This window comes from Tupaia chinensis, unplaced genomic scaffold (genome assembly GCF_000334495.1).
Source record: "Tupaia chinensis unplaced genomic scaffold, TupChi_1.0 Scaffold000197_1, whole genome shotgun sequence".
Lineage (NCBI taxonomy): Eukaryota > Metazoa > Chordata > Mammalia > Scandentia > Tupaiidae > Tupaia > Tupaia belangeri.
Genome location: NW_006159672.1, coordinates 240,457 through 268,132, shown reverse-complemented (window position 1 = coordinate 268,132; position 27,676 = coordinate 240,457). Strand labels below are relative to the sequence as shown.

Sequence of the window (27,676 nt, the reverse complement as noted above, 5' to 3'; positions counted from 1 at the left end):
GTATAAGTTAAGTGGGGACATACAATATCTCTCCTTCATAGCCTGGCTTGCCTCACTCAGCAGTACATCTTCCATATTCTTTCACTTTCTGTCAAAAGCCAGGGTTCTGTTGGTATTTATGGCTGAGTAGTATTCCATAGAGTATATGTGCCACAGTTTTTCAATCCATTCCTCCATACGGGGGCATTTGGGTTGGTTCCATGACTTAGCTATTGTGAATAGTGCCGCAATAAACATGGATGTGCAAGTACTTTTCCAATGAAGAATTTTTCTGTCCTTTGGGTAGGTATCGAGGAGTGGGATCTCTGGATCATATGGCAGATCTATCTGTAGATTTTTGAGGAATCTCCAAATTATTCTCCACAGTGGTTGGACCAATCTACATTCCCACCAGCAGTGTAAAAGAGTTCCCCCTTCACCACACCCCCGCCAACACTTATCATTTTTTGTTTTTTTAATATTAGACACTTTGACTGGGGTTAGGTGGTACTTCATTGTTGTTTTTATCTGCATTTCCCTTACGATGAGGGATGTTGAACATTTTTTCATATGCCTTTTGGCCATTCGTATGTCATCTTTAGAGAGTGTTTTCTTCATCTCCTTCTCCCATCTTTTAATAGGGTTGATCATCTTTTTTCCAAACAGCTTTTTTAGTTCCTTGTGTATTCTGGGAACCTTATCAAAAAGTTACCATAGAATAGGGCACAAATCTTCTACAGATTCAAAGGTATAGACACTATATCCAGCATCTTCTCTAACCATGATGGAATTAAACTTGATAGTAATTTCAGGAAAAATCCTCAAAAATATACAAACACATGGAAACTAAACAACATACTTTCGAAGGAATTCTCAACAAACGAAGAAATTATATTGAATTAAAAGATTTATGGAAACAAATGAAAAGGAGTACACACAGCAAAAGCAGTCATAATAGGAAAATTCATAGCCATTAGTGTGTGTAAGAAAAACATAGAAAGGTGGCAAACAGACAATCTGATACCACGGCTCAGAGAATTGGAAAAACAACAACAAAATTTCAAACAATGCCAGGAGAAAAGAAATAATGAAGATTCAAGCAGAAATAAGTGAAATGGAAAGTTTAAAAACTACACTGAAAATAAAGTAAAGTAAAAGTTGGTTCTTTGAAAAGATTAACAAGATTGACACACCATTATCTAGACAGATTAAGAGAAAGGAATCAGATTGATCAAATTTGCAATGGCACAGGCTATATTAGAACATACATAATAGAAATACAAAACATCATTAGAGGATACTATGAGTTACTATATGCCAACAAACAAGGAAACCTAGATGAGATGGACAAATTCCTGAACACATGTAATTTACCAAGATTGAATTGGGAGGACATAGAAAGCCCGAATAGACCCATAACAACCAATGAGATTGAATCAGTATTAAATAACCTCCCAACAAAGAAAAGCTCAGGTCCTGATGGCTTCACTTCTGAATTCTACAAAACTTTTAAAGAGTTAACCCTGATTCTCCTCAAACTATTTCTAAAGGTTCAAAAGAAAGGAATTCTCCCAAATTCATTTTATGAAGCCTCCATCATCCTCATTCCCAAACAGATAAAAACATGACAAAAAAGGAAAACTACAGACCAATGTCTCTAATAAATACAGATGAAAAAATTCTCAATAAGATACTTCGAAATTGTATTCAACAACATACAAAAAAGATTATTGAACACGACCAAGTAGACTTTATTCCAGGGATGCAAGGGTGGTTCAACATATGCAAAACCATAAACCTACTACACCATAATAACAAAAATAAAGATAAAAACCATTTGCTCATTTCAATCGATTCAGAAAACCCACAAAATACAGTATCTCCTCATGATTAAGACTCAGCAAAATCAGCATAGAAAGGTCATTCCTCAACACAATATAAGCCATCTGTGAAAAAACTATAGCTGACATTAACAGCATTCAAATAGGGAAATAAGAGTTAAAAATATATTATTTGCAGATGGCATGATGGCATACACAGAAGACCCAAAAGCATCCATGAAAAAACTGCTTGAAGTAATAAATGAATACAGTAATGAAGCAGGATACACAATCGACATCCAAAAATCTATAGCACTTTTATACACAAACAACAAGGTGACAAAGGTTGAACTGAGGAAAATTATCCCTTTTACCATAGCCACAATAGGTATAGGAAACCTAGGAATAAACCTAACCATGGAAGTCAAAGACCTATACAAAGAAAAATAAAAATCTTTAAAAAGGTATCGATAATGACACAAAAGAGTGTAAGGACATCCCATGTTCCTGGATTGGAAGAATTAATATAATTAAAATGGCAATTCAACCCAAATTAATCTATTAAGACGATTTCAATCAAATTACCAGACATTCTTCACAGATCTAGAAAAGACAATCATAGAGTATGTCTGGAATCATAAAAGACCCCATATTGCCAAAGCAATCCTGTGCAAGAAGAGAAGAGTGGGCAGCATCTCACTCCCTGACCCCAAAATATATTATAAATGTTTGACCATTAAAACGGCACAGAAAAAGACAGGTGGACCAATGAAACAGAAGAGAAACCCCAGAAATAAACCCCAAAATATAGAGCCAACTGACTTCTGACAAAGGATACCAGTCAATCTTGTGGGAAAAGGAAAACCTTTTTAGCAAATGGTGCTGGAAAAATTGGGATTCCACCTGCAGAAAGATGAAACTGGATCCCCATAATCAACTCAAAATGGATCAAAAATCTAAATCTAAGACCTCAAACTATAAAACTACTATTGGAAAACACTGTAGAAATTCTGGAAGACACTGGAGTAGACAAAGACTTCTTAAATAAAACCCCCAAAGCACAGGCAATAATACCAAAAATAAACAAGTAGGATTATATAGCAATAAGAAGTTTCTGCACAGCACAAAAAACCATAGTAATTAGTGTGAATCAACAACCTTCAGAATGGGAGAACATTTTTGTAAACTATGCCTCTGAAAAGGGACTGATAAACAAAATACACAGGGAACTCAAGTGGCTTACCTGAAAAAAAAAAAAGAATAAAAATATAAAAATTTTAAGTACTGGTGGGATTGTGGTGAAAGGAAACTCTCCTACACTGTTGGTGGAAATTTAAATTGGTCCAGCCACTGTGGAAAACAATATAGAGATTCCTCAAAGACCTCAAATAGAACTACTATATGATCCAGCAATTCCACTCCTGGGTATCTACACAAAAAAACAGGAGAATGCACAGTTAGAAAAGTGTTTGCACATCTATGTTTATTATAGCATTATTCACGATTGCTAAGACATGGAACCAACCCAAATCTCCACAAACAGATGAATGGATTGAAAAAGCATGGCACATGTACTCCATGGAATACTATTGAGTCATTAAAAAAAAAATCCTAGCATTTGATAGAAATCTTCCATATTCCTGGAATATGGAAAATTTATTGCTGAGTAAACATGAAAGATTTATTGCTTGGTGAACCTAGTCAGGCTAGGAAAAAGAGACATTGTATGTCTCCGTTTAACATATACTGACCATGCACACACTGTGGTAGAGATTGAAAGATTGGAGGACATAAAAATATTGAAAATAGTTATGGACACTGGAGATGGTGTGGAAGAAGGGTGGGAGAGGGGGAAGAGTCTAGGGAAGAAAATTAGGGAGAAAAATAGAGAAGTAATACATTTGTGGGACACAGAAATGGTTTATTACCTATTGATGATAACATGGATAGCATTCTCAATTGGAATGGTCTGGAGTGTATTGCATGTTGGGTAAATTCTCTTTCCAAGCTAAATGATGTATAGTGATTGAATGTAACAAAACAATAATAATAATTTTTGAAATAAAATAAAACTATGTTAGAAAACAGATGTTAAAGACCTCATGTGAGATGTCTAATTTTTATGAGCTGGTGTAAACATTATAAACACAGTCAAGGCCACAGCTTTGTTCTATCAGACATTCCTTCACATGTATGTGACTCTAGGACTTGTCAGTACCTGTTAGTGCTGACTCAAGGCATAGAACTAATATACTGGGATGTTAAAACTGGCTAGCACAGCTGTCCTGGTTTTCTCTCCTATGCATGAAGAGCAATGAAGTCTGCCCAGTCTATGTAGCCAGGGAAAGGGCAGGCTGCTAGTGGGCACACACTTCATCGGAATTGGTTGTGAGGATCACACCAGTCACCCTCCCACGCTCCCCTTCACAAGCATGATCCACAATGATTACAAACTCCAGTGATTCGACATCTGTTCATCCTCAGCTGCAAGGGCTGAAGCCAGGATGATTAATGCTCTGGTAATGGGCACAGAGTAAAAAATATTAATCTTTATAAAAGGTATTCAACAGGCATCATCAGCTTATAAATGTCCAAGCAGAATATCCATCTATAACTCCATTACAGCTCTACATTAAAGCAAGATGCAAATATCGAATAAATTTGTTCATTTTAAACATTCATTTTTATGAACACTGAGTAATGTGCTTCTTAATTTTTAGTTTGGTCACATTAAACAAATGATCCATAAAGTGCATTTAATAACCTTGTGCATGTTACATAGAACTGAGACCCACAATAACACTTTTAATGAGAATTCGAACATTAAGAGTCATATAAATGGGAGATGCTTGTTATTCATCTTTTAGGGACAATCATCTTATTTTTCAACCATTCAAGAATCTTCTACCCTCGTTTCAATATATTCAACTGATTTTCTCCCTCTATGCAAGTCTTCAAGTAGGAGAAGGGGATGCCAAAGATGATGCCAGTGCTAGAAGGGATCGTAGAAGTCATTTACTTACCTACTTATTGTATAGATATGAGAACCAAGAGCCTGAGTGCAGGGACATTCTGGACTTACACTGCAAAGCAAGCACTGGGCCAGAATTAGGTGCCTGATGCCTGAATCAGAGCTCCTTAAGATAAAGGATCCCGGCATGTGCATCTTTATAAACATGCATGATGTAAGTATGTTTATATCTCAAGTGCAAAGTAACTTTTTCAAGAATCATTTTAACAAAACTAGTCATGACACTTGGTAATACTCAGAGAATAAATTAATATCAAGTGATCCATAATGATGACTTTTACTTTCTGAATGTCAGTTTCCTAATCTGTAAAATAGCATAAACACAAATGCCCTGCAGACTATTTGTATTTTTACCAGCTGGGCAGCACCTTGTGTGTGTGGGTGCATGTGACTTTTACTTATTATCAGTCTATTATGAAGATATTCATAAATTTCAAGAATTACTTAAATTCTGACACCAAGATTTAAGCATGTGAATATGTGATGACTTTTAAGAATATAACTAAAGCTATTTATCATAATTTGCTATACTACCAACACTGAGTTACAGCTACTTTGGAATGCAAGTCAAATAGTTTAAAGTAAGCCTATACTAGATGTTGGTGCCTTGATCTTGGACTTTACAGTCTTCATAACTATGAAAAAAATAAACTCGTATTCTTTGTTATTTAAAAAAATATCTATTAAAAAATGTTAAGCCTGTAGCCTACCTAAGGAGCTCCTTCCTACATCATACAGGCAAATTAATTCTCCTTGTAAAGGTCTCCTCTCCTTAAGTCTGTTACCCACCTCTAGAAGTCACTATTCAGGAGCTTTTCATGTTCCGAAGAAAAGAGGAAAGAAATATAACCAGGATTAGTCAACGTAATTTTGTGTGTGTGTGTGTGTGTGTGTGTGTGTGTGTGTGTGTTTAAAGGTGCACAGCAGAAGGGAATGCAATTCTAAAAAGGATGGACAGTACTTTTTAAAGTGTTCTAGTCAGAACAGCTCCACTGGGCTGAATATTGAAATGATCAGAAATGTGGTAATCTGCAATTCGGCCTTGAGGTACTTAGTGACATGGAATTTTAACAAAGACAGAGCAAATAAGAGGATCTCAGACATTAAGAGAAGGCACACAGCAGCATGTAGACTATCAAATAATGGGAAAAAATAAGTTGATCAAAGGTAAGTTTTCTGAATGATGCCATTAGGCCTTAGAAAAAAGGAACCTTTGGATGAAGGGCATGGGCAGCAGATAGCTGTATCATTTAGTTTGGAAAAGTACAGTAACGGGGTGAAACTTCCTTACTATTGTGCAGTAGTCCCCCCTTATCTGTGGTTTCAATATTTAAGGTTTCAGTTATTCACAATCAGCCACAGTCCTAGGACAGAAGATATGTTGAGGGAGCGAAATCACATTCATATAAGTTTTGTAACAATATATTGCTGTAACCATTGTATTTTATTATTGTTACTGTTATAATGCTAATTCATAAATTAAACTTTACCAAAGGTATAAATATAGTGTATAGAAAAAACAGACTATGTAAAGGGTTCACTATCTGTGGTTTCAGGAATTCATTGGGGGTCTGGGAACATATCCCTCACAGATTGGAGGGGGTGGGGGGGTGGGCTACTGTACTAATCCTTCTGACAAAAAATAAACTCTCAGGAGAAAGAAATAAAAGAAGAACCAATGCAAAATAAATGCAAATAAGTCCCATTTGTAAGAAGGTGAAAAAATTAGAAAGACGCAAGTAAAATATCGGAAAAGAGCACATGAGAAGGAATGGTCACAAGGGGAATCTTCTCATTGGGTGGATGTTAATGCATCAAGGAGGTAGCTTGATAAGTTCAGAACAAATTCAACAGGTCTGCCAGTCCATGGGCAGAATGTCACCACGTGGAGGGTCAGAAACAAAAAGAAAAATTACCCAGGTCTTGGTCACAAAGGTATTGGTCAGTGTGGCTCTTCACACACTCCCCTCCTGGTTGCTCTGACAATGAAATGTATATGTTATTTAAAAGATGTATATGATTTTTTCAAAGTGTAAAAAAATATGTGATCTGGTCCAGTTTTCATTTTGGGGGTAGGCCTGTGTACTCAAGAGGTAAGTGGGTTATGCAAGAGCAGAATGAAGCCAGGAAGCAGAAACCAGGAGATGGCAAGCTAATCTGGGGTTCTCCCCACTGTGCCTGGCCAGTTAATGTAAGCAATATATCATGCAGGTACAGAGCTATGATCTCAGGAGGAATCATGGACTAAGAAGACTCAGAGACATATCCTCCTAGTGCCCAGTGTGTGTATGATCAGGCAGCCTTGTCAGACTATTCTCCCTGTACTCAACATCAAGCAACAGGAACAGAAGACCTCCCAGAGGGGTGTGTGGGCTAGAAAGTCACCAGATAATGATGAAAGTCAGCTCAACTACACTATGAGGAATTGTTGGCACTGCCAATTTGATCATAGATAAGAGTCTCCACATAGGAAGTGAAGAGAAAAGCTATGAAAACTCCTTAAACATGATTACAACACTGTACAGTTTACTTATGCTTTATTTATTTACGTGTGTATTTATTCATTTGTTTACATTTTCCTTTGTTCAATATGGCAATGGAAGTGAATTGACTTTTCATAATGCATTACTCATGCAGAGAATATAACAGTTTAGAAAAGAGTGGATGATGGATTTGTAACAAGCCAACTCCTTAATCAGCACCGCAGTGGCGGACAGCTCCCTGACTGCGAGTTTCTTACAGACTAGAGCTTCTTACTTAACTCATGCCCTTATCTGTAAATTAAGATAATTACTCTTTTCCAATTCTACATTTTTAACTTGATGATTCTGAAGACTCTCAGAGGACTCAACCTCACTAACCAATAGTACAGAGCACATGGTAGGTGTTCAATAAATTATGATGGAATGGAAATGGATGTAATTAGGAAGCTGAAATTGAGTTCACCCTCCTAGATTCAATAAGCCATTTCTAAAATCTTGCACTGTTTTAACAAATGATCTTTTCAAAACCATATATAATGAAAGACATAGAATGCTATACAGAGTGAGGGACGAAAAAGGTACAGAATTATAGATAAAGATGAAAAGTTTTCTAAAGGCATAAAAAAAGAGAGAGAGAAAATGATGTTTATATTCCACCATTATTTAAAAGAATCAGTCTTCAGGGCTCACAGCTGGTAATGTTCATTAGAAGCCATCAGCACAACTACCTAATTAAACTATTCCAGAATGCTATATGAGTGGTACATTAAGTGACTGTGGCAAAATTGGCCCCAATTTTTCTTTCTATACAACATCCATCAAGTTAACAAAACTGCTACAGGGTAGCTCTGGGTTTAGATCTCTTTCAATAAAGAGAAATACGTGTCTATGTTCCAGAGTGGAGAAATTAATAACATTTTATTTTGATTTGTTTATAGATCTAAGCATTAAGAAGGTTGATTCTAAGTAGACATTAAACATGCAGACTTTCTTTCCTATGATTTAAAACATAAGAAACTGACAGATATGGTAATTTTGAGAGACACTAATTTTCTATCTAATCACAATGGAAAGAGTCAAGAAGTCTGACTTCAATTTTTCCTAATAGCAAGTCCCAACAGGTATCTGGGACTTTGCCCTCGGATTTCAAAGGGCTGCTGTAACTAATGTTTCCATCATTAAAAAGGAGAGTTAAACTCTGCTTGATAACTAGAAGAATCATTCACCTTGAAAAAAAGAATGTGGAAAATAATTTAAGCTCTCAAGGCCTACATTTTTAAGAAGCTCTGTACTGCTCGAAAATGAAACACAAATGGAGTTTTAAAAGGCTGAAGAACACTGTGCAAAAGAAGTCTGCTTACTGTATGGAAAGAAAGAAGTACGGGATGGCCATGGTATGAGAAAACGGCATATTTCTCATTGCTGTCCACTGCTACGTTACAAGCTCTCAGAAAACAACAATAAGTTACATATGGGTGCCATCCGGTAGTAGGCTTACAAAAAAAGTAATCCATCCAGTGTATTAGGCTACTGCAAGACCTAACAAGAGCATTCTTGCCATTAAACTTCTTAAATTCAGGGGGTGGAGGGGCCAAACAAACAAACAAAAAGGTGGCACGGTGGTTCAGATGGCTGAATTCCACATGGCTGACTGTGTGATTCAAGTCCTAGACCCAGCACCTTGAAACACACGCTCAGTACATTTACTCAAATCCTGAAAGGAGGAAGAGATAGAGAAGGGACTGCAGCATAACCATGTCCCAGTGCGGGTTGCTTTCTCAATTTTACTTTCTCTCTCTTCCTCTCTCTCTCCTTCTCTCTCTGCCTGGCAAGTGCATGTGCCTCTAGCAAATTAAGGAAAAAAAAAATATATATATATATGTACACACACATACACACACACACACATATAATGCTTTTTATAAATTAATTTCTCTCATGAGAGACAAAGAAGAAGAGAAAGGGGGAGATGAGTATCCTCTCCATGGGGTCTCACATTGCAATCTTTCCCTTCAGCCTTCCCAGCCAACCTGAATCACAGGCACGTGCCCCTGCTCAGCATGTACAAGTCAAACCAAGAACTGAACCCTCATCTTCCACATGGGCTCCAGCACTGCAGAGATGGGCCTGCTCTTTAAATCTTTAGTCTTCTAATCTTACACTCCCCTCCAAAAAACAAACATAGGACACAAAGGGAAGTATACAGTAAGTCTGAAAATAAAACATTTTCATTGTTTTGGCCATGTTTGAAATAGGAATAATGAAAGACCAGACCTTGAAAGCCAAGCAACTGATTCAGTGTTAATCAGAACAAACTTGCCAAAGGTCTCAGAATCAGAAATGCAGAGTTAACAGCTTAAGTGGGTAAGAGTACATGTACCACAGTAAACACCTTTACTCAAAGATGAGTATTGCCAATGCTCCTGAGTAACATAAAAGTTACTGCTAGCTCAAGTTGATTCATTTTGTTCCAATTTTTATAACAGTAATGCAAAACACTTTCATGGGCATAAATCCTAAACCTCAGCATTCTAGTGTTTATAATTTAATTACACTGAAAACTTTTCACTTCTATAATAGGATTTAAGCTTTAATTTCACAGTTTTTGTCAGATATGTGGGCAACAATATAATCACATGAGAACAAAGCTACAACTGCACAAATTATGAAGCTTTGACCTTTCCTTCTCTTTGTATCTTGCTTTGAAAATCTGCTCACTCCACACCACAGATTATATGCAAGAGTCATCTTTTTGTGAAGCACATAATCTGTTTAACCAGCTTTCAAGTAGTCAAGTCACATCATAAGACGATGCTTGGAAGCTATTACAGCCCATTCATTGGCTCTCGTGCACTGCATGCTAACAATTCAAAGCCCTTCACCTCAGCACATGAGCGGGAATGGGAACATTCAAGGTGGACGGATGAGAGATTCCAGCATGGAGACCCAGGGCCTCTGCACATACTCCCCATCAAGAAGAATGTCACTTACACGGCATCACTACCACACATTTGAAAAGCCCTAATAAAACACTGATGGCTGGAATTTGATTCAAAAGATCTAGGGGAGGGGCACATAGACAAAACAGAGATTGAGCACAAATTGATCATTTGTGAAGGTTGAAGGGTGTGAGCAGTGCATTACACTGTTCTCTCCACTTTTCTGTGTGTATGAAAATTTCCCAAAATTTAATAAGACTTATCTCGAAATTAGAGATAGTGTTGAACAGCTTCCCCCTTTGCATTTCTATAAAATGGGATTCATTAGATCAGAAGCATATAGAAGACAATCTGAACTTCCTAAAACTGCTCACAGATAAACTTCTACATCTTAAGTCTCTCTTGAGTCCTCCCCTCTTCTTTCTATTCTGCTGTGACTCCTCAAGGCCATCTCCTTCCTCTGCCATGATCAATAAATTTAGATCCAAGACTAGGAGAGAGAGCCAGCTTCTCTGCAAACCCAAACTTCACTTCCCTTAGATCAATCGAACTGCCTATGTATGTAGCTGGGTACACTTTCTTCTCTCTGCCGACACATGGGAACCAAGGTGCTGGTTTGGAACGTACATGCACGTTTTTTTTTAATGTAACACATGCACAAGCATATAAAGAACACATGCACAAGCATGAGAAACAGAGAGAAAAAGAGAGAGAAGCACCCTAGACATGGTCTCAATATACCTTGATCCACTTTCCCTAGTTCTCCAGAATCATGGGTACTTACCATTGCCTGGCATGTTTTCGTGTCAACCCTAGGATACAAATCCATAGCTGGCCACGTGGTTTCTAGTACTGCAGTCCAGTACACTGCAGACTGCACCACCTGGGCTGGGCCCATGTTCATTTCTTCATTCAACCAATATGCACTGTAGGCATGTCTAGGGCCATATATTATTCTGGGTTCTAGTCACAAGGTAAAAATCACATGAACAAGGCCCTGCTTGGAGAGCTCTTATTCTGGAGAGGAATCAAAGATAATATAGAAATAACCAAGAGAAAATATACAAGGAATTTTTAAAAGTTGGTGAATTTTTTTTTTTATTTTGCTGTAGGATACATGCACTTAGAAAATGGGATTAGAAAATGGGATTAAAGTATGCGTTTATTTGGGTAAAAAAATATTTGAAATCCATGCGTAGTTTTTTCATAATAAATATTTTCATGAACATTCTGAAGACCCCCCCCCTCATATAATGATTTGACATGAGAATGAGAAGGCAGGGTGGTTCCATGAGGAGACCAAGAGGCAGAGAGCCTAAGCATATTTTTACACAGGGTCTTCAGCATGCCCCTCTGAGAAACCCCCATGATGGTTAATTTTATAGGTCAAACAACTGAGGTGTAAGAGGCCCCAGATAGTTGCTTAAGCAATATTTCTGGGACTGCCTGTGAGGGTGTTACCTGAAGAGAGTAGCATTTGTGCTGGTAGCGTAAGGCAATCTACCCTCTTCACTGTGGGTTGGCATCAGCCAATCCTTGTGAACCCAGGTGGAACAAAAAGCGTAGAAGGACTGGATACCTCTTTGAGCAGAGGTAGCTGTAACAGCAGTCATGATGTCCCCATTCAGGCTGGCTTCACAAGGCCTGGGGCCAAACACAGTTCTCTTGGACAAAAAATTCACATCTCCTATTCATAGCCAAAAATACTCAATAGGATGCACTGCAGTTTCCATGTCCTCAAAGAGAAAAGAAACAGGGAAAACAAGACTGGAAACAACCAGGGCACCAATAAGCCTTGGCCTACTCAAACCTAAGTCTGCCTTTTCTGTTGAGGAACCATTTAAATTTCTAAATTCATAGCTAGCCTTTTGTATACAGATCTGCTTCTCCTTTCCACTGAAATGAGACTAGAAGCTATGGAGTATCTTGGTTATCAGGAGGAGATAGAAATAAACATCTTGGAGCAAAGCATTCTACAAGTTTCTTTTTCTTCTTTCTTTCTTTCTTACTTTCTTTCTTTCTTTCTTTCTTCACTGGAGACAGAGAGAGAAGAGATGAAGGAAGTGAGACATCACCAGCTAACACCATGGGGATGGCCACTCCAAAATTCCTCCTCCTCCGTTCTCTACTCAGGATTTTGGACATTCATGTACACATGCTCCATATGTTTATTTTTTTAAGAATTATTTTATTTGACTTTATTTATTCATTTATTTCTTTATTTTCATTTGACTAGAGAGGGATAGAGTGAGAGAAGGAGAGAGAGAGAAAGTGAGAAAGTAAGTCATCAGGTCTGGGACTCAAACTGTGGTCAGTCATGTGGGAGTCCAGTGCCCTTAACCACCACACCACCTGCCAGCCCTTCCTATGTGTTTTTAAAGATGCTGGGTCTGGTACTTGAAGCATGCAGTAGGTCAGGTGGGATCCTGCCGCCTTAACCACCATGCCATCGACTAGCCATATGGGTTTCTTTTTTTTCCTTTTTTTTTTCTTGGAGAGGTTTTTGCTATTGGGCACGTGCACTCGCCAGACAGACAGAGAGAGACAGAGAGACAGAAAGCGAGAAATCACCCCCCGGGGGGGATGGGCACGCTGCAATCCCTTCTCCTCCATTCTCCTCTCGGGATCTTGGGCACGCACGCACACGCGCCCGGTGTTTTTAAGCCACCGAGTCCGAGACGCGAACCGCAGTTGACTACATGGGAGTCCAGTGACATAGCCATTACACTAACTGCTGGTCCCCATATAGGTTTCTTTTAGTAATAAGTAAAGCAAAATATAAATGAGAAGGTAGCAATTAGGAACTTCACTTCTACTGTGGTGCCCCTATGAAGTAACTGGAAGAGCCGGCACATTGATGCCTTCTGACCCATCCTCATGAAAATGTTTACTATAGACTAAAACATTCAGTAGCACATGCAGCTAAATCTAGTAATATCAAGTTCTAAAAATCTGGATATGCAGTAAGCTAATTTGACTGATTCCACTGGGATCAGGAAAGAGGACAAAGACAACTACATTTTTTATAAATTAACAAGAAATGGAACAAAGCATGAAAATCATGGTCGCCATATCTCATCATAAAATGGTTTGGCTTTAAATATTTATATCAAATGTAGCATAGAATAGTTGGTAAAAGTAATGACATCTTTGTAAGAACAAACCAACTGGAAGATTTCTGCTGATAAATCTTTCCTGATGAAGAGGTAAGAAGGCTGTTGTCTGCTTTGAAGAATAAGAGAGCTTGCAGATGAGAAAAATTGGGGCTGTCTTATCTATTCTTATCCAGAATGACTCTTGAAACTCCAGGCCTATAAGTAGGACTATTTTCACATTGACCAAAGGATTCTGAAACACTTCTAGGCAGCCACTAAGTGTTTAAACGCACATTTACTGCCGAATATGTCTTAGACAACTTCTACTGATTGGGTAATTCTGGAATCGCTTATAATACATAAAGCTTCAGGCTAATTTCAGCTCACTTAGCCCATGTTAATTTTGGATTCATATATTTCACACAATATTTCTTACTATGGTGAGTACAACTTGCTATTAAGATCAAATTCTAACATACCTAAAAAGATAGTAGGCTAATTATTTTTAAATATTACATTACCTAGTAACTCCTTATTAAACAAAGCTAAGAATTCATATGCTACATATTTCCAAAATGGGACTTGAGGCAGTCTACAATAAAAAACTTATAGGATGAGAATGAAAATAGAAATGGGCATGGTGGGACCAGCAGTTAGTGTAATGGCTATGTTGTTAGACTCCCATGTAGTCGACCTCGGTTCAAGTCTCGGACCCGGTGGCTTAAACTCACACCGGGCACGTGTGCGTGCGTGCCCAAGATCCCAAGAGGAGTATGGATGAGAAGGGATTGCGATGTGGCCACCCTCCCACCCCCCCGGGGGGGGGTGATTTCTCACTTTCTATCTTTTTGTCTCTGTCTTTCTGGGGAGCACATGTACCCTATAGCAAAAACCTCTTAATAAAAAAGAAATGGGCATGGTAAAGAGGAAAATAAGTTCAATCACCAAACAACTAGGCTGACATAATCACCAAAATAAAGAGAAAAGTTTGCTTTAAGCTTTCTAATAGTTAAAAAAAATGGGCTGAGTTTCAATAGAAAAAAAAACTTTTTGTATTGAAATATGTTCTTAAAAGCATTTCCATTTTACATGTTCTTAACTGAAATTTTTAAATCTTAAGTCCTTATTCAAAGGGGAATAAATTATATACAGAGAAAATTTTATAATAGAAACTTTGAAATACATATAAATATGTCCTTAAGGTCTTCGTGGGTCCCATAGCACAGTGGTTAAGCACTGTGTCAGAAGAAAAACCCGAATGGCTACCATGGTTTAAGATCTAGCCTGGTAGGCTTAAATATCACAGCAGGCATTCATTCATGCACATAGATCCAGGGTCTTGATGGGATAGAGAGTCAGAGGAAACAGGACTGTGATGTGACAAGGCCTCATGGGGTAATGGGACTCTCTCTCTCTCTCTTTCTCTCTCTCTCCCATCCCCTCTCTCGTGCATACACTTCTGATGTTAAAAAAAAAAAAGCCTTTCTCTATCAATAAATACTCAATAAGAGATCAAGCAAAATTCATCAACAATTTATTGACAATTGTCATACACTGACAATTCACACTCACAGACAGCTGCTAACTCACTGAAGATAGTGTTGAAGGTAGGTGGTGTGTGTGTGGGTGTGTGTGTGTGTGCGTATGTGTGTGTGTGTGTCTTGGCATTAAATGGTTGAGAAATAGAACTTCAGGAATCTACAAAATAAGATCTACATATAAAACTGTCAAGGCATTTAATTTTTCAGTATAAAGCTTAGTCAGCAGGGAAGAAAACATCAAAGCAGGGTTCCAATTCATCACCTCCATTGCCACCTTTTCCTTAAGCCTCCATTGCCACCTTTTCCTTAAGTACCAGTGTCCATACACTTTGGAAAACACTTGGAGACTGGACAATTCAAGATCCAGCCCTCCAGAGTGCCCCTAAATATGGATAGTCACGATTAAAAGCTAAACAGAAATTCATGTGTTTTGAGTCTCAGACCATGGTGAGAGTTGACTTTTTTCCAGCTTCTGACCCACAAAGAGGTATGCATGGAGGAACTAAGAAGGCCACCTGCTTAGCAATTTGATGTGTGTTTTTGAGAAGATCACTCCCACCTACACAAAGTCTTAACGTGTTCTCTTAACCTAAGTCTTGGCAACACAGATATAATATATACACTAATGCATTTTATAAAATTAGATTTAAAAAATAAACTTAAAATCAGCAAGTAAACGCAGGATCCAGCAGAACAAAAATCGGCCAAGTAAACACAGGGTCCAGTAGCCCAGAAGGCAAAGGACCAATCACACACACACACAGTGAGTTCTAAACTAACCCGTAACTCAACAAGGACAGCCCCTGCCTGGGTTGCTACATCTGTGAAACAGCACACGAGAATTCTAAACACCAAGCATGAGGAAAAAAGAAAGTGAACAGAACAGCCCAATGTCTGAACACACATGAAAAAAAAGAAATCCTGTGGTCAACGGTCAGGATGTCAGTGAACAGACTTCACACTGATCTCAAATAAATGAGGAAGTTTATAGAATTATGCAAATGCTTGAAGCTTTCAATGAAATGTGTTGTTGTATGTAAAATATTAATTTGATCTGTCTAAATAGAAAAAACAATGATTAATAAAAAGGGTGGGGAGACAATGTAGTGAAATATAAGGTATTTCTCAGGATAAATGGGTTCCAAAAAATCATTAAAACTGTCATTACTTTTGGCAAGGTTTGAAGAAACTGTCAAAGAATTCAAAGTTCAAAATAAGACAGAACTATTACTTCTAAATTTAAAGAAGACTTCAATTTTTTTCTTTGCAATCATCTCAATGGAAGCAAGTGATTGCCTCCCCAGGGTAGACAATCACATATTTGAAAGGCTACAATGTACACTGATTATCCTAGGGTTTTGGTGTACACCTAAATTATAAACTGCAAGTTTTTGCCTTCATTTCCAATGATCTATTACCTACACTATATGTCAATTACCATTCTCTGTCCTATAATGGAGTTGTTTTAATTGGTTGCAAGCGCCTGTCCTTTCAGCAAGGACAAGGGAATGCAGAGGGGTCAAGACGTACAGACAATGAACAATGTGAGAATTAAATAATTCTTAGGATTCTACTCACCATGCTGTGTGAAGAGGTCACTGTGAATGATTTCGATCAAGCAATAGAGCTTCTGAATGGTCAGCAAACCCATGGGAACATTTAGGATGAAATCAGTAAACATTTTGCTATGAGGAAAAACACAAGATAATTTAGAGATATCAGTAAAATGAACCAATGCTGCTACAAGACAGTACTGAGATATATGGTCATTAAGTGCCACAAATATGTTGAACAAAAACCTCTATGGGCCCAAATTTCACCCCAAAAAATATTATTTAAAAGTATTATTATTTTTTTAAAGCCAGTCAGTGGCACGGTTAAGGGAGCTGGATCTTACATGGCCAAATGCACAGTTCAAGTCCCAGAACCAGTGGCTCAAAAAACACATCAGGTATGTCCATGCATGCCAAAAATCTGAAAAGGAAAGAGAAAGGGAGAAGGGACTGCCCAGGGTGACCATTCCCCATTGTGGTGGGGGGGTGCTTTTTCATTCTGCCCTCCCTCATCTCTCTCCAGCCATCATATGCATTTTCTGTCACATTTAAAAGAAAATAAGGGATCAGCAGATGGCGTAATGGTTACACTGCTGGATTCCCACTTGGCCAACCACAGTTCAAGTCCCAGACCCAGTGGCTTCAAACTCACACCAGGTGCATGTGCAAGAGTAACCAAAATCCCAAAAGGAGAATATAGGAGAAGGGATTGTGGTGTTGCCAAATGCTCTTTGGGATGATTTTTTGTTTTCTGTCTCTCTCTCCAGGGAGCACACATGCCCTATAGCAAAAATCTCTCATTGAATAAATAAAAAAATAAATTGAACAATTAATTAATTAATTTAAAAGTTTTTTTTTTTATTTCAAAATACTAAAATGGCTATAATCCAAAAAAGCAAACATTTCCAAATGTTGATGAGGATGTACTGAAATTAGAGTTTACAGGGACCAGCAGTTGGCGTAATGGCTATGTCGCTAGACTCCCAGGTAGTCGACCATGGTTCGAGTCCTGGACCCGGTGGCTTAAACTCACGCTGGGCGCGTGTGCATGGGAGCCCAAGATCCCGGAAGGAGAAGGGATTGTGGCGTGGCCATCCCCCCTGGGGGGTGATTTCTCGCTTTCTGTCTCTCTTTCTCACTCTGTCTTTCTGGCAAGCACACGTGCCCTGTAGCAAAAACCTCTCCAAAAAAAAAGAAAAAGAAATTAGAGCTTACCTACAATGCTGGTAGATTATAAAACGGTGCAGCCACTTGGGAAAACAGTGTAGTTCCTCATAGGTGCCAAATGACCCAACAACTCTACCCCAAGATACTTACTCTCCAAAATAAAATATGTATACCCTATAAAATTGTGTACATGAATCAAAGTGACATCAATAATACTGAAAAAGTGGAAACCACCCAAATATCCATTAACCGTTGAACTGATAATCTCTCCATAAGTCATCATATACCCACAGTAGTATATCCATGCAATTCATCCAAAAAAGGGGGCAGAATATCCATGCAATTCATTAGAAAGAAAAGAAAAAAGAAACAAACTGTAACAGAAGGCACTAGTACTTGCTACAACACAGATAAATCTTAAAAACATTATGCTAAGTGAAAGAAGTCAGTGACAAAAAGCCATATATTGTATGATTCTACTTCATATAAAATGCCCAGAATAGGCAAATGTATACATAAAGAAAATAAATTACTAATTGCCTAGGATTGAGCATAGAAAAGGGAAATGACTGGAAACTGGCACAAAGGATCTTACTGGGTTTATAAAAATGTTCAAAAATTGGCTTATGGTGATAGTTACACAACTCTGTAGGTATAGTAACAAACTCTGAACACTCTAAAACAGGTAACATTCGAGCACATAATTTATATCTCAAAAAGCTGTGTTTTTTTTTAAATAGACTTTTATAAGTGGTAAATAGAACTATGAAGAAATATTAAAAGAAGGGCAATTTAATAGTAACTAAAGAGATACAAACTTAATAGTAAAGGAAACTTTCCCAAATCAAATTGTCAAGATCCTACAAAATGGTAATTCCTTTTATTTTATAAGAGAGATTTTTGCTATAGGGCACATGCTCTTACCAGAGAGACAGAAAGCGAGAAATCAACCCCAGGGGGAATGGCCACACCACAATCCCTTCTCCTCCATTCTCCTCCTGGGATGTTGGGCATGCACACACATGAACTTGGCCTGAGTTTTAAGCTGCCAGCTCCAGGACTTGAACCATGGTCAACTACATGGGAGTCCAGCAATGTAACCATTATACCATCTGCTGATGTCTAAAATGGTAATTCCTAGTATTGGCAGTATTTAGGAAAATGGACACCAACATACACTGGTAAAATGTTGGTTTGATCTGTTGTAGGGTGACTGGTAAGATCTATTAAAAATCTTTTATGGCTCTAGATGGTAGCACAGTGGAAAAATGTGACACTCTGTAATGTAGACTCATGTGGGAAGGCTGATGGTTTGCATCTAGAGACTTCCCAGAACACAGTGGGCACACATGTGCTCATGATCTCTGCTGGCTGAAACTGGGGGTGATCTTAACAATATAAAACATGGGCAGATATGTAATTACTTGTAATTTAAGTTACAAAAATTTTACCCTGATGTATTTTATACTTAAAAAAAATGAACACAACTCAACATCCATCAGTTAGTATTGTCACAAGAAGCCTGTTCTTTGTCATTTGAAAGCCTGGATCGGCCTTGAACCACAGCCACTCACCAACTGAGCTATCACGGTTGAACTATTTACAGTAAAATTAAGCTAATAATAGAATCTATGTCATGGCATCATTGTAAAGATTAATTGACTAATACATAAAAAGCACTTTGTGTAAAGCCTATTTTGCATGGAGAAAGCATATAATAGATGTCAGTGTCTATTGTCTACTGCTTAAATAAATGATGGGCCAGCATGGGATGGAACATCATGAGAGTTATTAAAAATTATGATGCAGAAGATAACTTCATGACATGGGAAAAATAAGATGTCTTAAATGCAGAAGTAGATAACAAAGAAAAAATGGTAACTTTTCTTTAGGTGTTTATATTTGTGTGTGTAAAAAACAAAATACTTTCTGGCTATTTCTGGGAAGCGAACGTAAGTTTCAGTTTTTCTCCTTTGTGATCTCTTCTGTTTTATGAGAATATCAATCAATTTTCTAAATAGAAACAAACACAAAAAAGGATGCTTTTCTTTTTCTTTTTCTTTAATTTTCAGAGGGCATATGTGCTTGCCAGAGAGAGACAGAGATAAAGGGAGTGGAACACGGTCATGCTTCTCCTCCATTTTCCCACCCTATAGAGATTTTATACACGCACACACAGGCACCCAGCACATTGGCCAGGATTCGACTGAAGTTAGCCTTGTGGAATCAGGCTCCTTTAATCACTAGGGTATAGGCCTATCCCATACATGATTTTCAATGTCATTTTTAAATCAACCTAAAAGGCACTGAAAAGGAACGCATGCATGCATAAAGAGCAGAGGGACTAAGAGCAGACTAAACTGGCCTTGGAGAAGCAAGCGCTCCTTGGATCTCTAAGCACCTGTTATGAGCAAAAGTGACACTCCTCTAACAGGGAAGGGGCCGATTGCTGTGGACAAGAGCCAGGACAGGCATGGAGTAGGCCACAGCCCACTCCAGCCATAGCTATCCCAGTTCTGTTTCCCTAGGCCTGAGCTTCTTAAACATAGGGTGCAATGGAAATGTCTGAAGAATTTCTTAAAAACCAAATGGCATGGCCTCGTCCATAGTTCAAATACAGAAGATCTGGAGAAGAACCTGAGATTCAGCTATTTCTAGCCAGTTCTCAAGTGCTACTGATTACAGCTGTTGTGAGGGCTAATCTGAGGACCACGCTCCAAAGAACCAGCGGAGGCAGATGCTCGGCTCATAGGCCCATTGGTTGCTCCTTTTTCATGTAGGGCCTGCTAAGCAACAACCACTGCTGTTAAGTGACCCAGGAGCAGAAAGTAAATGTGTCCGTTTAGGACAGTAAATCATCAGGCTCATCAGACACATGACGGTTCATGGGGAATAGCACCTCCCTAAGAGAGTCTTGCCTTTCAATTCCAGGGCATGAGTGATCAGTGGTGGACATAAAGTAGAGAAAGGACTGCCATTTTGTTGTTCGGTTTAACCACCAAGGGGACAGATGGCCTTTTAGTAATATTTCAGTGGGTTTCCTGGACTTGTAAAAATGATGCCATCACGTGCGAGTAGTTTACTGTATCAAATCAAAACAAAAACAGAAAGCAAATGAGGAATGTGCTACTAAATGTCTGGGTAAAAGGCTGGGTATCCCACTTGCTCACAATAGTCTATTTTGGAATTCAGTGATACCTACAGAGTAAGGAAGGAAGACTAGACTTGGCAACCGAGGTACAGCAAGAACTTGGCAACCGAGGCACGGCAAGACGGGGAGGTGAAAGGAAGACTTGGCCCCCAGCCTTCTTCCTTTTCAGTCTGAAAGTCCAATGACCAACTTCCTCACAATGTGTTTTTAACTTTTTAAGATCATTTCCTGACCCTTCTGTCTGAGCCTCACAGCCTCTCATTTAGAAGCTAACAAAGAGAAGCTGAATGTGGGATAGAAAAAGGGGGAGGTGACAATCAAATATTAAAGCTCCTATGCTAAGATATTTAGGTGCTAAAAACAAAAACAAAACCCAACAACTACATATTGAAATTCAAACCCTACAGTATGCAAAATGCCAAATATGTATTATATACCCATTGGACTATAAACAATCATCTAAAGGAAATATTTTAATTATTGACAGGTAATGCCTTTTCCATAAAAAAATCATAATTAGCAAAGTATCACAAACATCACCAGCAGCACATGTTCCAGAATGATCCAGGGCACTGGCATATATAGATATGACACAAAACCCCAAGCATCCCAAAAACTAAATGCACTGAAAAGGAGGATGCACATGACACATGGCAAGCGTTCACCTCCGGGTGCATAATTACCTGAGCTCTTTGGGATCAAACACCAATTTCACATCATTGACAATCGTTGGCAAGTATTTCAGCGCTGCCACCTGCAAACCAAGAAAAAAGAAGGCTGAGCCTAGTGCAGGCTGATGAATGTTAATACAAATTAACAACTCCTATGAATAACCACAAAAATAACAAGAAAAGATCACTTCCAGAAGACAGGCTGATGGCTACCCGTGACAAAAATAAAGCAAATAAAACTATTTCAGATCCAGAAAGAATGATCATTTCTTACATGATTGCCTTGACATCTAATAATGAAAACTAACATACATTATATATTTATATATGTTTTATGTGTGTACAGACACACACATACACATATAGTATTTAATTTGACAGACGATGTGTGTATTTGCCAGAGAGAGAGAAAGAGCAAAAAAGTGAGAAAGCATGAGGGATGTTCATGCCACAATCGCTTCTCCTCTGTTTCTCCCTCCCTGTAAGATTTTGGGCATGCACACACACACATCTGGTATACCACTGGGTCCAAGACTTGAACAGTGCAGTACAGAGCCTTGAACAACACATCACCAGCTGGCACAATAAATGTAATATTAATAGAAGCCAACATCTATCACCTGCTACCAGGTACCTATATTGTGTGCTAAGCGCATATGTGATTTTCTCCTTTCATAAAGCCTTGTTAGGGGTAAAGTGAAATGAAGAACTGCCACCTTAAGAAAAATCCTCTTCTATTAAATTCACTGCAGCTCTACCACATTAAACAATTAAAATGAATTTTTTGTACCATTTCAAAAATATTTTCCGATGTATCTGTGTTTTTCTTAATTATGGATCACTTTGCTCTTTAGCGATGTTATGTCATTTCTTACATTAATATTTTGTATCTTCTAGAAAACACAGAGCCTTACAAAGCTGGGACTCAGCTCACTGCAAAGGAAACGGGGGCTTAAGGTTACTGCCAGATACTACAGAGATGGCATTAAAGTTCAACGTCAAACCAAAAAGAGATTAGGATAACATTCTGAATACTGGAAAATACTACACCTATGACAGGAACAATTGTTGCTGTTGTTCTTCAAAAGCAAGTAGGCAGAAACCCACGTTAAAAACATTATTTTAACATGTTTGGTTAATGGATTTGTCATGAGAGAACACAGTAACTTTCCCATCCCCCACTGCCAGCAAATAAACTTCACTCTGTATCTCAAACACTGTATAAAAGTTAACCTTCAATGGGGACCAGCAGCTAGCGTAATGGCTGTCGCTGGACTCTTATGTAGACGACTGCGATTTAAGTACTGGACCCGATGGCTTAAACTCACACCGGGTGCTTGTACATGTGTGCCCAAGATCCTGAGAGGAGAATGGAGGAGAAGGGATTGCGGCGTGACCATTCCCCCTGGGGGGGGATTTCTCGCTTTCTGTCTCTCTGTCTCTGTCTTTCTGGCCAGTGCACACCCCCTATAGCAAAAACCTCTCCAAAAAAAGAAAAAAAAATGTTAACCTTAAATGTATCATAGACCTTCACTTTAATAACTATAAAACCTTTAGAAAAAAATACTTTTGACTTTGGGCTAAGCAAATGTTTCTTAGGTATGATAAGAATGGGACAATTGGGAACCAGCAGTTAGCGTAATGGCTATGTCGCTGGATTCCCACGTAGTCGACCGCGGTTCGTGTCCCGGACCCGGTGGCTTAAAACTCACGCCGGACACGTGTGCGTGCGTGCCCAAGATCCCGAGAGGAGAATGGAGGAGAAGGGATTGCGGCGTGACCATTCCCCCTGGGGGGTGATTTCTCGCTTTCTGTCTCTATGTCTCTCTCTGTCTGTCTGGCGAGCGCACGCGCCCTACAGTGAAAATCTCTCCAAAAAAAAAAAAGAAAAATTAAAAAAAAAAAAAGAATGGGACAATTTATAAAAACAAAACAAAATAACCAATGGGGATGCTTTCTTATTTTCTCTCTCTCTAGCTCTGTCTTTCCACTGAGCACACATACTCCCTATCAAAAAAAATTTTTAGAGGTTTTTGACTTAGGGCAGGTGTGCTCGTGGGGGTGGGGGAGTCATGTGCCATAATATCCCTTCTCCATTCTCCTCCTGGGCTCTTGGGCACACACACATACATGTTTGGCATGATTTTCAAGCCACCAGGTCCAGGATTTGAACTGTCGTTGACCCTGTGGGAGTCTAGAAATGTAACCGCTACACCATCTATTGGTCCCAACTCTCTAAATTTTTTTAAATAAAGAACTACTCTTTGAAAGGTATAGCTTAGATAGCAAAACATGAGCTACACATAGGGAGAAAGTGATTGCAAATCACATATCAGATAAAGTTTTGAATTAAAAATATTCACAGGACACTTAGAACTCAGTGATGGGAAAACAAACAATATCCCCCCCCACCCCTTCCCAAAGGCAAAAGATTTGAAGAGACAGTTCTCCAAAGAAAATATATGGATAGCAAATAAGCACTTGGAAAGATGTTCAGCACCGTTATTCATCAGGAAAATACAAATTAAACCACAATGAAATACCACGAACATCTATTTGAAAAGCGAAAAAACAAACAACAAGACAAAAACTCTAATAATATGCTGCTCGCTATTGCTGCAGGTTTAAGTGCAAAAAGAGTTGAACAACTTTGGAAAAGAGCCTGGCAGTTTCTTACAGTGAGACATGAAGGACCACAGAGCCCAGTGATGGCACTCCTGGGTATTACTCAAGAGAAATGAAAACTTATATTCACAATAACCCTGCATGTGAATGTTTATTGCAGCTTTATTTGTAATCACCAAAAACTAGAAACAACCCAAATGTTCCTTCAGAGGTGAATCTGCACATTTAACGCTACTCAGATAAAAATTAAAAAGAACAAACCACTGTTAAAGCAACATGGTTAAATCTCAAATGCATTCTGATAAATAAAAGACAAATTTGAAAGTCTACATACTGTATGAGTCCATATTTTTAATATTCTGGAAAAGGCTAAACCATAGGAACGGACAACAGATTCGTGGTTGCCGGGGAGTGCGGGAGGGGTACTGGCAATGGGGGAGAGAAGAGTGTCCTCTTTCATGAGACAATCGTATTACATCTGTCAAACCTGGTAGAACTGTCCAATAAGAAAGAGTGAATTTTGTGGGCATATGTGTGTACGTGCCCAGAATCCCAGGAAGACAATGGAGAAGGAAATGCAGCATGGCCATCCCCCTAGGAGGTGATTTCTCACTTTCCCTCTGACTGTCTCTCTCTTGCAAATGCACAAACTCTTTGGCCAAAACCTTTAAAAAAAAAAAAGACTTGAATTTTAATGTATGGCAAATTATAGCTTAATTTTGAAAATGATTCAAAATATATCATCTGAATATGGATATATTTCTCTATATATTTAGAATGGAAAATACCTAAAGGAATGGTAGGACTTTCAACTTTGGTATGAAAGAGTTAAGTAGCCAGACTCAAGTTATGTCAAATGAGTTCAAAATTCCTAAGCTATAAAATGAAAATATTCTATACATGCCAGACACAATTCTAGGTACTCCACGCTGCTGACATACTGAATCCTCATGACAACCTTATCCCCTTTCACAGATGAGACTAGGAGACACAAAAAAAGAATTTCCCCAAATTTACACTGTTATTTGGAGTCAGTGTGTCCACATTCAAAGCAAGTTTTGTCAAACCATCATCTTTAATTGTCACCAAAAATCTCAATGCTCCACAGTCAAGATGAAGAAGGACACACAAGTGATTTCTACCTGGTAAATCTCCACTACACAATTATCCATGTTCTTTCCAAGGGTTAATTCCATCCTTCAATGCCAACCAGAGTCAAATGATCTGCTTGGAGATGCAGCTTTAAAAAGAGTATTAAATAATTTCATTCTAGTTTCAAACGTTCTGCTTCAACTACCTCAGAGTTGCTGTGAAAAACTAAAAAATATTTATCGTGACATTTAATAAATAAGCATTTGCACAGGCGGATTGCTCGGTCTCTTAAAGTGTCTCGTTTGGTTTGTGAATGTCCAGAGGGTAAGGTATGAATTGGCTTCATGCATTTCATACTGCACCCAGCAAAGCATCATCTGCCTTCAGCAACCTTATAAATACCATTTCACGAGGACAAAGCAGACAGCAACAAACAAGACAGGCCTTTATGGCCTACCTTCCACTGGCTCCCCTCAGGCCACCAGGTACTACATTAACCAAGACAGATAGAGAAAGCACCAGAGCAGGGCAAGGGCATCCCAAAGCTTCCCCTGCAGAGGGGTTTCTTGAGCCTGCAGCACCAAGGATGTCAGAGTGATGCCACAGGGTGATTTGTGCCCACTGAGGTGATAACATGGGATGCCAGTGATCTCGAATACTGGTTAGCACAGACCAAGATCCTGAAGACTTATGTCTTGCAATAAACGAGGTTTACAGAGAACAGAGATGAACCACAAATCTTATGTCAGTTCTGGATAAATTAACTAAAGGACAGAATAGATAGAATGGAATGGAGAATAAATAGGGGAGGTGGCCATTTTGCACTGTGTCTAATTCTGTTCTCTTGATGGTCCTAGATTCATCTCCTTCACTCTGCATTTTCCTATACTGACATACATAGAGTCTCTCTTCTCTCTCTTGAAGCCTGGAACCCCTACCCTTCATTTTACCTCCAACTGCAGAGAAAAAACAAAATATTATGAGAAAGAAATCCACTTACTTTCCTACTACCTAAACCAAAAAGCCAGCCTCTACGTCTTCCAGTCTCTGCCGCACTCTGGTTTTAGGAGCCCCCTCTACCCCTGGCTGGGAACACCTGTTCCCTCCCCAGATCAAGGAACTTCGGGCCTTTGTATCCCTTCTCTTTCTACAGTGGGCTTCAGTTCTCACCCCTGCTGGCTCCTCTTCACAACATAGCACACACCAGCCTCTCACCTTTAAAATCTCTGCAGAGTCGGGACCAGCAGTTAATGTAATGGCTATGTCACTGGACTCCCATGTAGTTGACTGTGGTTCAAGTCCTGGACCCAGTGGCTTAAACTCACAATGGGCACGTGTGCATGAGAGGAGAATGGAGAAGGGATTGCAGCGTGGCCATTCCCCTGGGAGAGATTTCTCGCTTTCTGTCTCTCTCTCTCTCTTTCTGTCTTACTGGTGAGCACACTCAGTCTATAGCAAAATCCTCTCAAAAAAGAGTCCCAAGCCCTCTCCTCTCCATCACAATTCCTCTAAAAGGGAGCTAACCCCAGTATCCACGTCCCCACACTACACACAACCGCCCTGCCCACTGCAGCCTGACTTTGGCCTGCCCTGTCTCAGTTTCTGCCAGACCCCCAGTGACTTCAGGCCGGTTCTTACATGCCTTTCTGTGATGCTGCTCCCACTCTCACCTCCAGTGCACCTATGACCCTCACCTCTAGGGCGGTCATTTCCTCCACTCTTTTTCCCAGTTTCCTCGTCCTGTTCTCCCAGGTCTCCTTTCACATGGGTGCTACTTGGTGTTCCTTCCACATAGTCCCTCAAGGACCTCACCTCCTGCCAAGCTACTGACTCCTAATCCCAGGCTACAGTGCCTCCCTTCTCTAATCCTGACCTGCCTCCGCTCTCATCCCTTCATGTTCGTTCCTCAGGAGGCAACCAGAGGAGGCTTCTTAAGAAAGAAATCTAATTTAGATAATTTGGTGGCATCTTCTCCTCACGGTTAATGTAATGGCTATGTCACTGGACTCCCATGTAGTTGACTGTGGTTCAAGTCCTGGACCCAGTGGCTTAAACTCACAATGGGCACGTGTGCATGAGAGGAGAATGGAGAAGGGATTGCAGCGTGGCCATTCCCCTGGGAGAGATTTCTCGCTTTCTGTCTCTCTCTCTCTCTTTCTGTCTTACTGGTGAGCACACTCAGTCTATAGCAAAATCCTCTCAAAAAAGAGTCCCAAGCCCTCTCCTCTCCATCACAATTCCTCTAAAAGGGAGCTAACCCCAGTATCCACGTCCCCACACTACACACAACCGCCCTGCCCACTGCAGCCTGACTTTGGCCTGCCCTGTCTCAGTTTCTGCCAGACCCCCAGTGACTTCAGGCCGGTTCTTACATGCCTTTCTGTGATGCTGCTCCCACTCTCACCTCCAGTGCACCTATGACCCTCACCTCTAGGGCGGTCATTTCCTCCACTCTTTTTCCCAGTTTCCTCGTCCTGTTCTCCCAGGTCTCCTTTCACATGGGTGCTACTTGGTGTTCCTTCCACATAG

The 27,676-nt window shown here is 39.3% G+C and overlaps 1 protein-coding gene across 1 annotated transcript in view; it reads right to left on the bottom strand.

The window, feature by feature from the left end:
* Positions 1–27,676, bottom strand: part of DOCK1 (dedicator of cytokinesis 1) — a 597,377-nt gene that overhangs the window by 393,481 nt on the left and 176,220 nt on the right. The window contains exons 33-34 of the mRNA XM_014587219.2: positions 21,443–21,513; positions 16,467–16,573 (exon numbers count right to left, since the gene is read on the bottom strand). Coding sequence (XP_014442705.1) covers positions 16,467–16,573; positions 21,443–21,513 — 178 coding nt within the window. The remainder of the gene's footprint in view (positions 1–16,466; positions 16,574–21,442; positions 21,514–27,676) is intronic.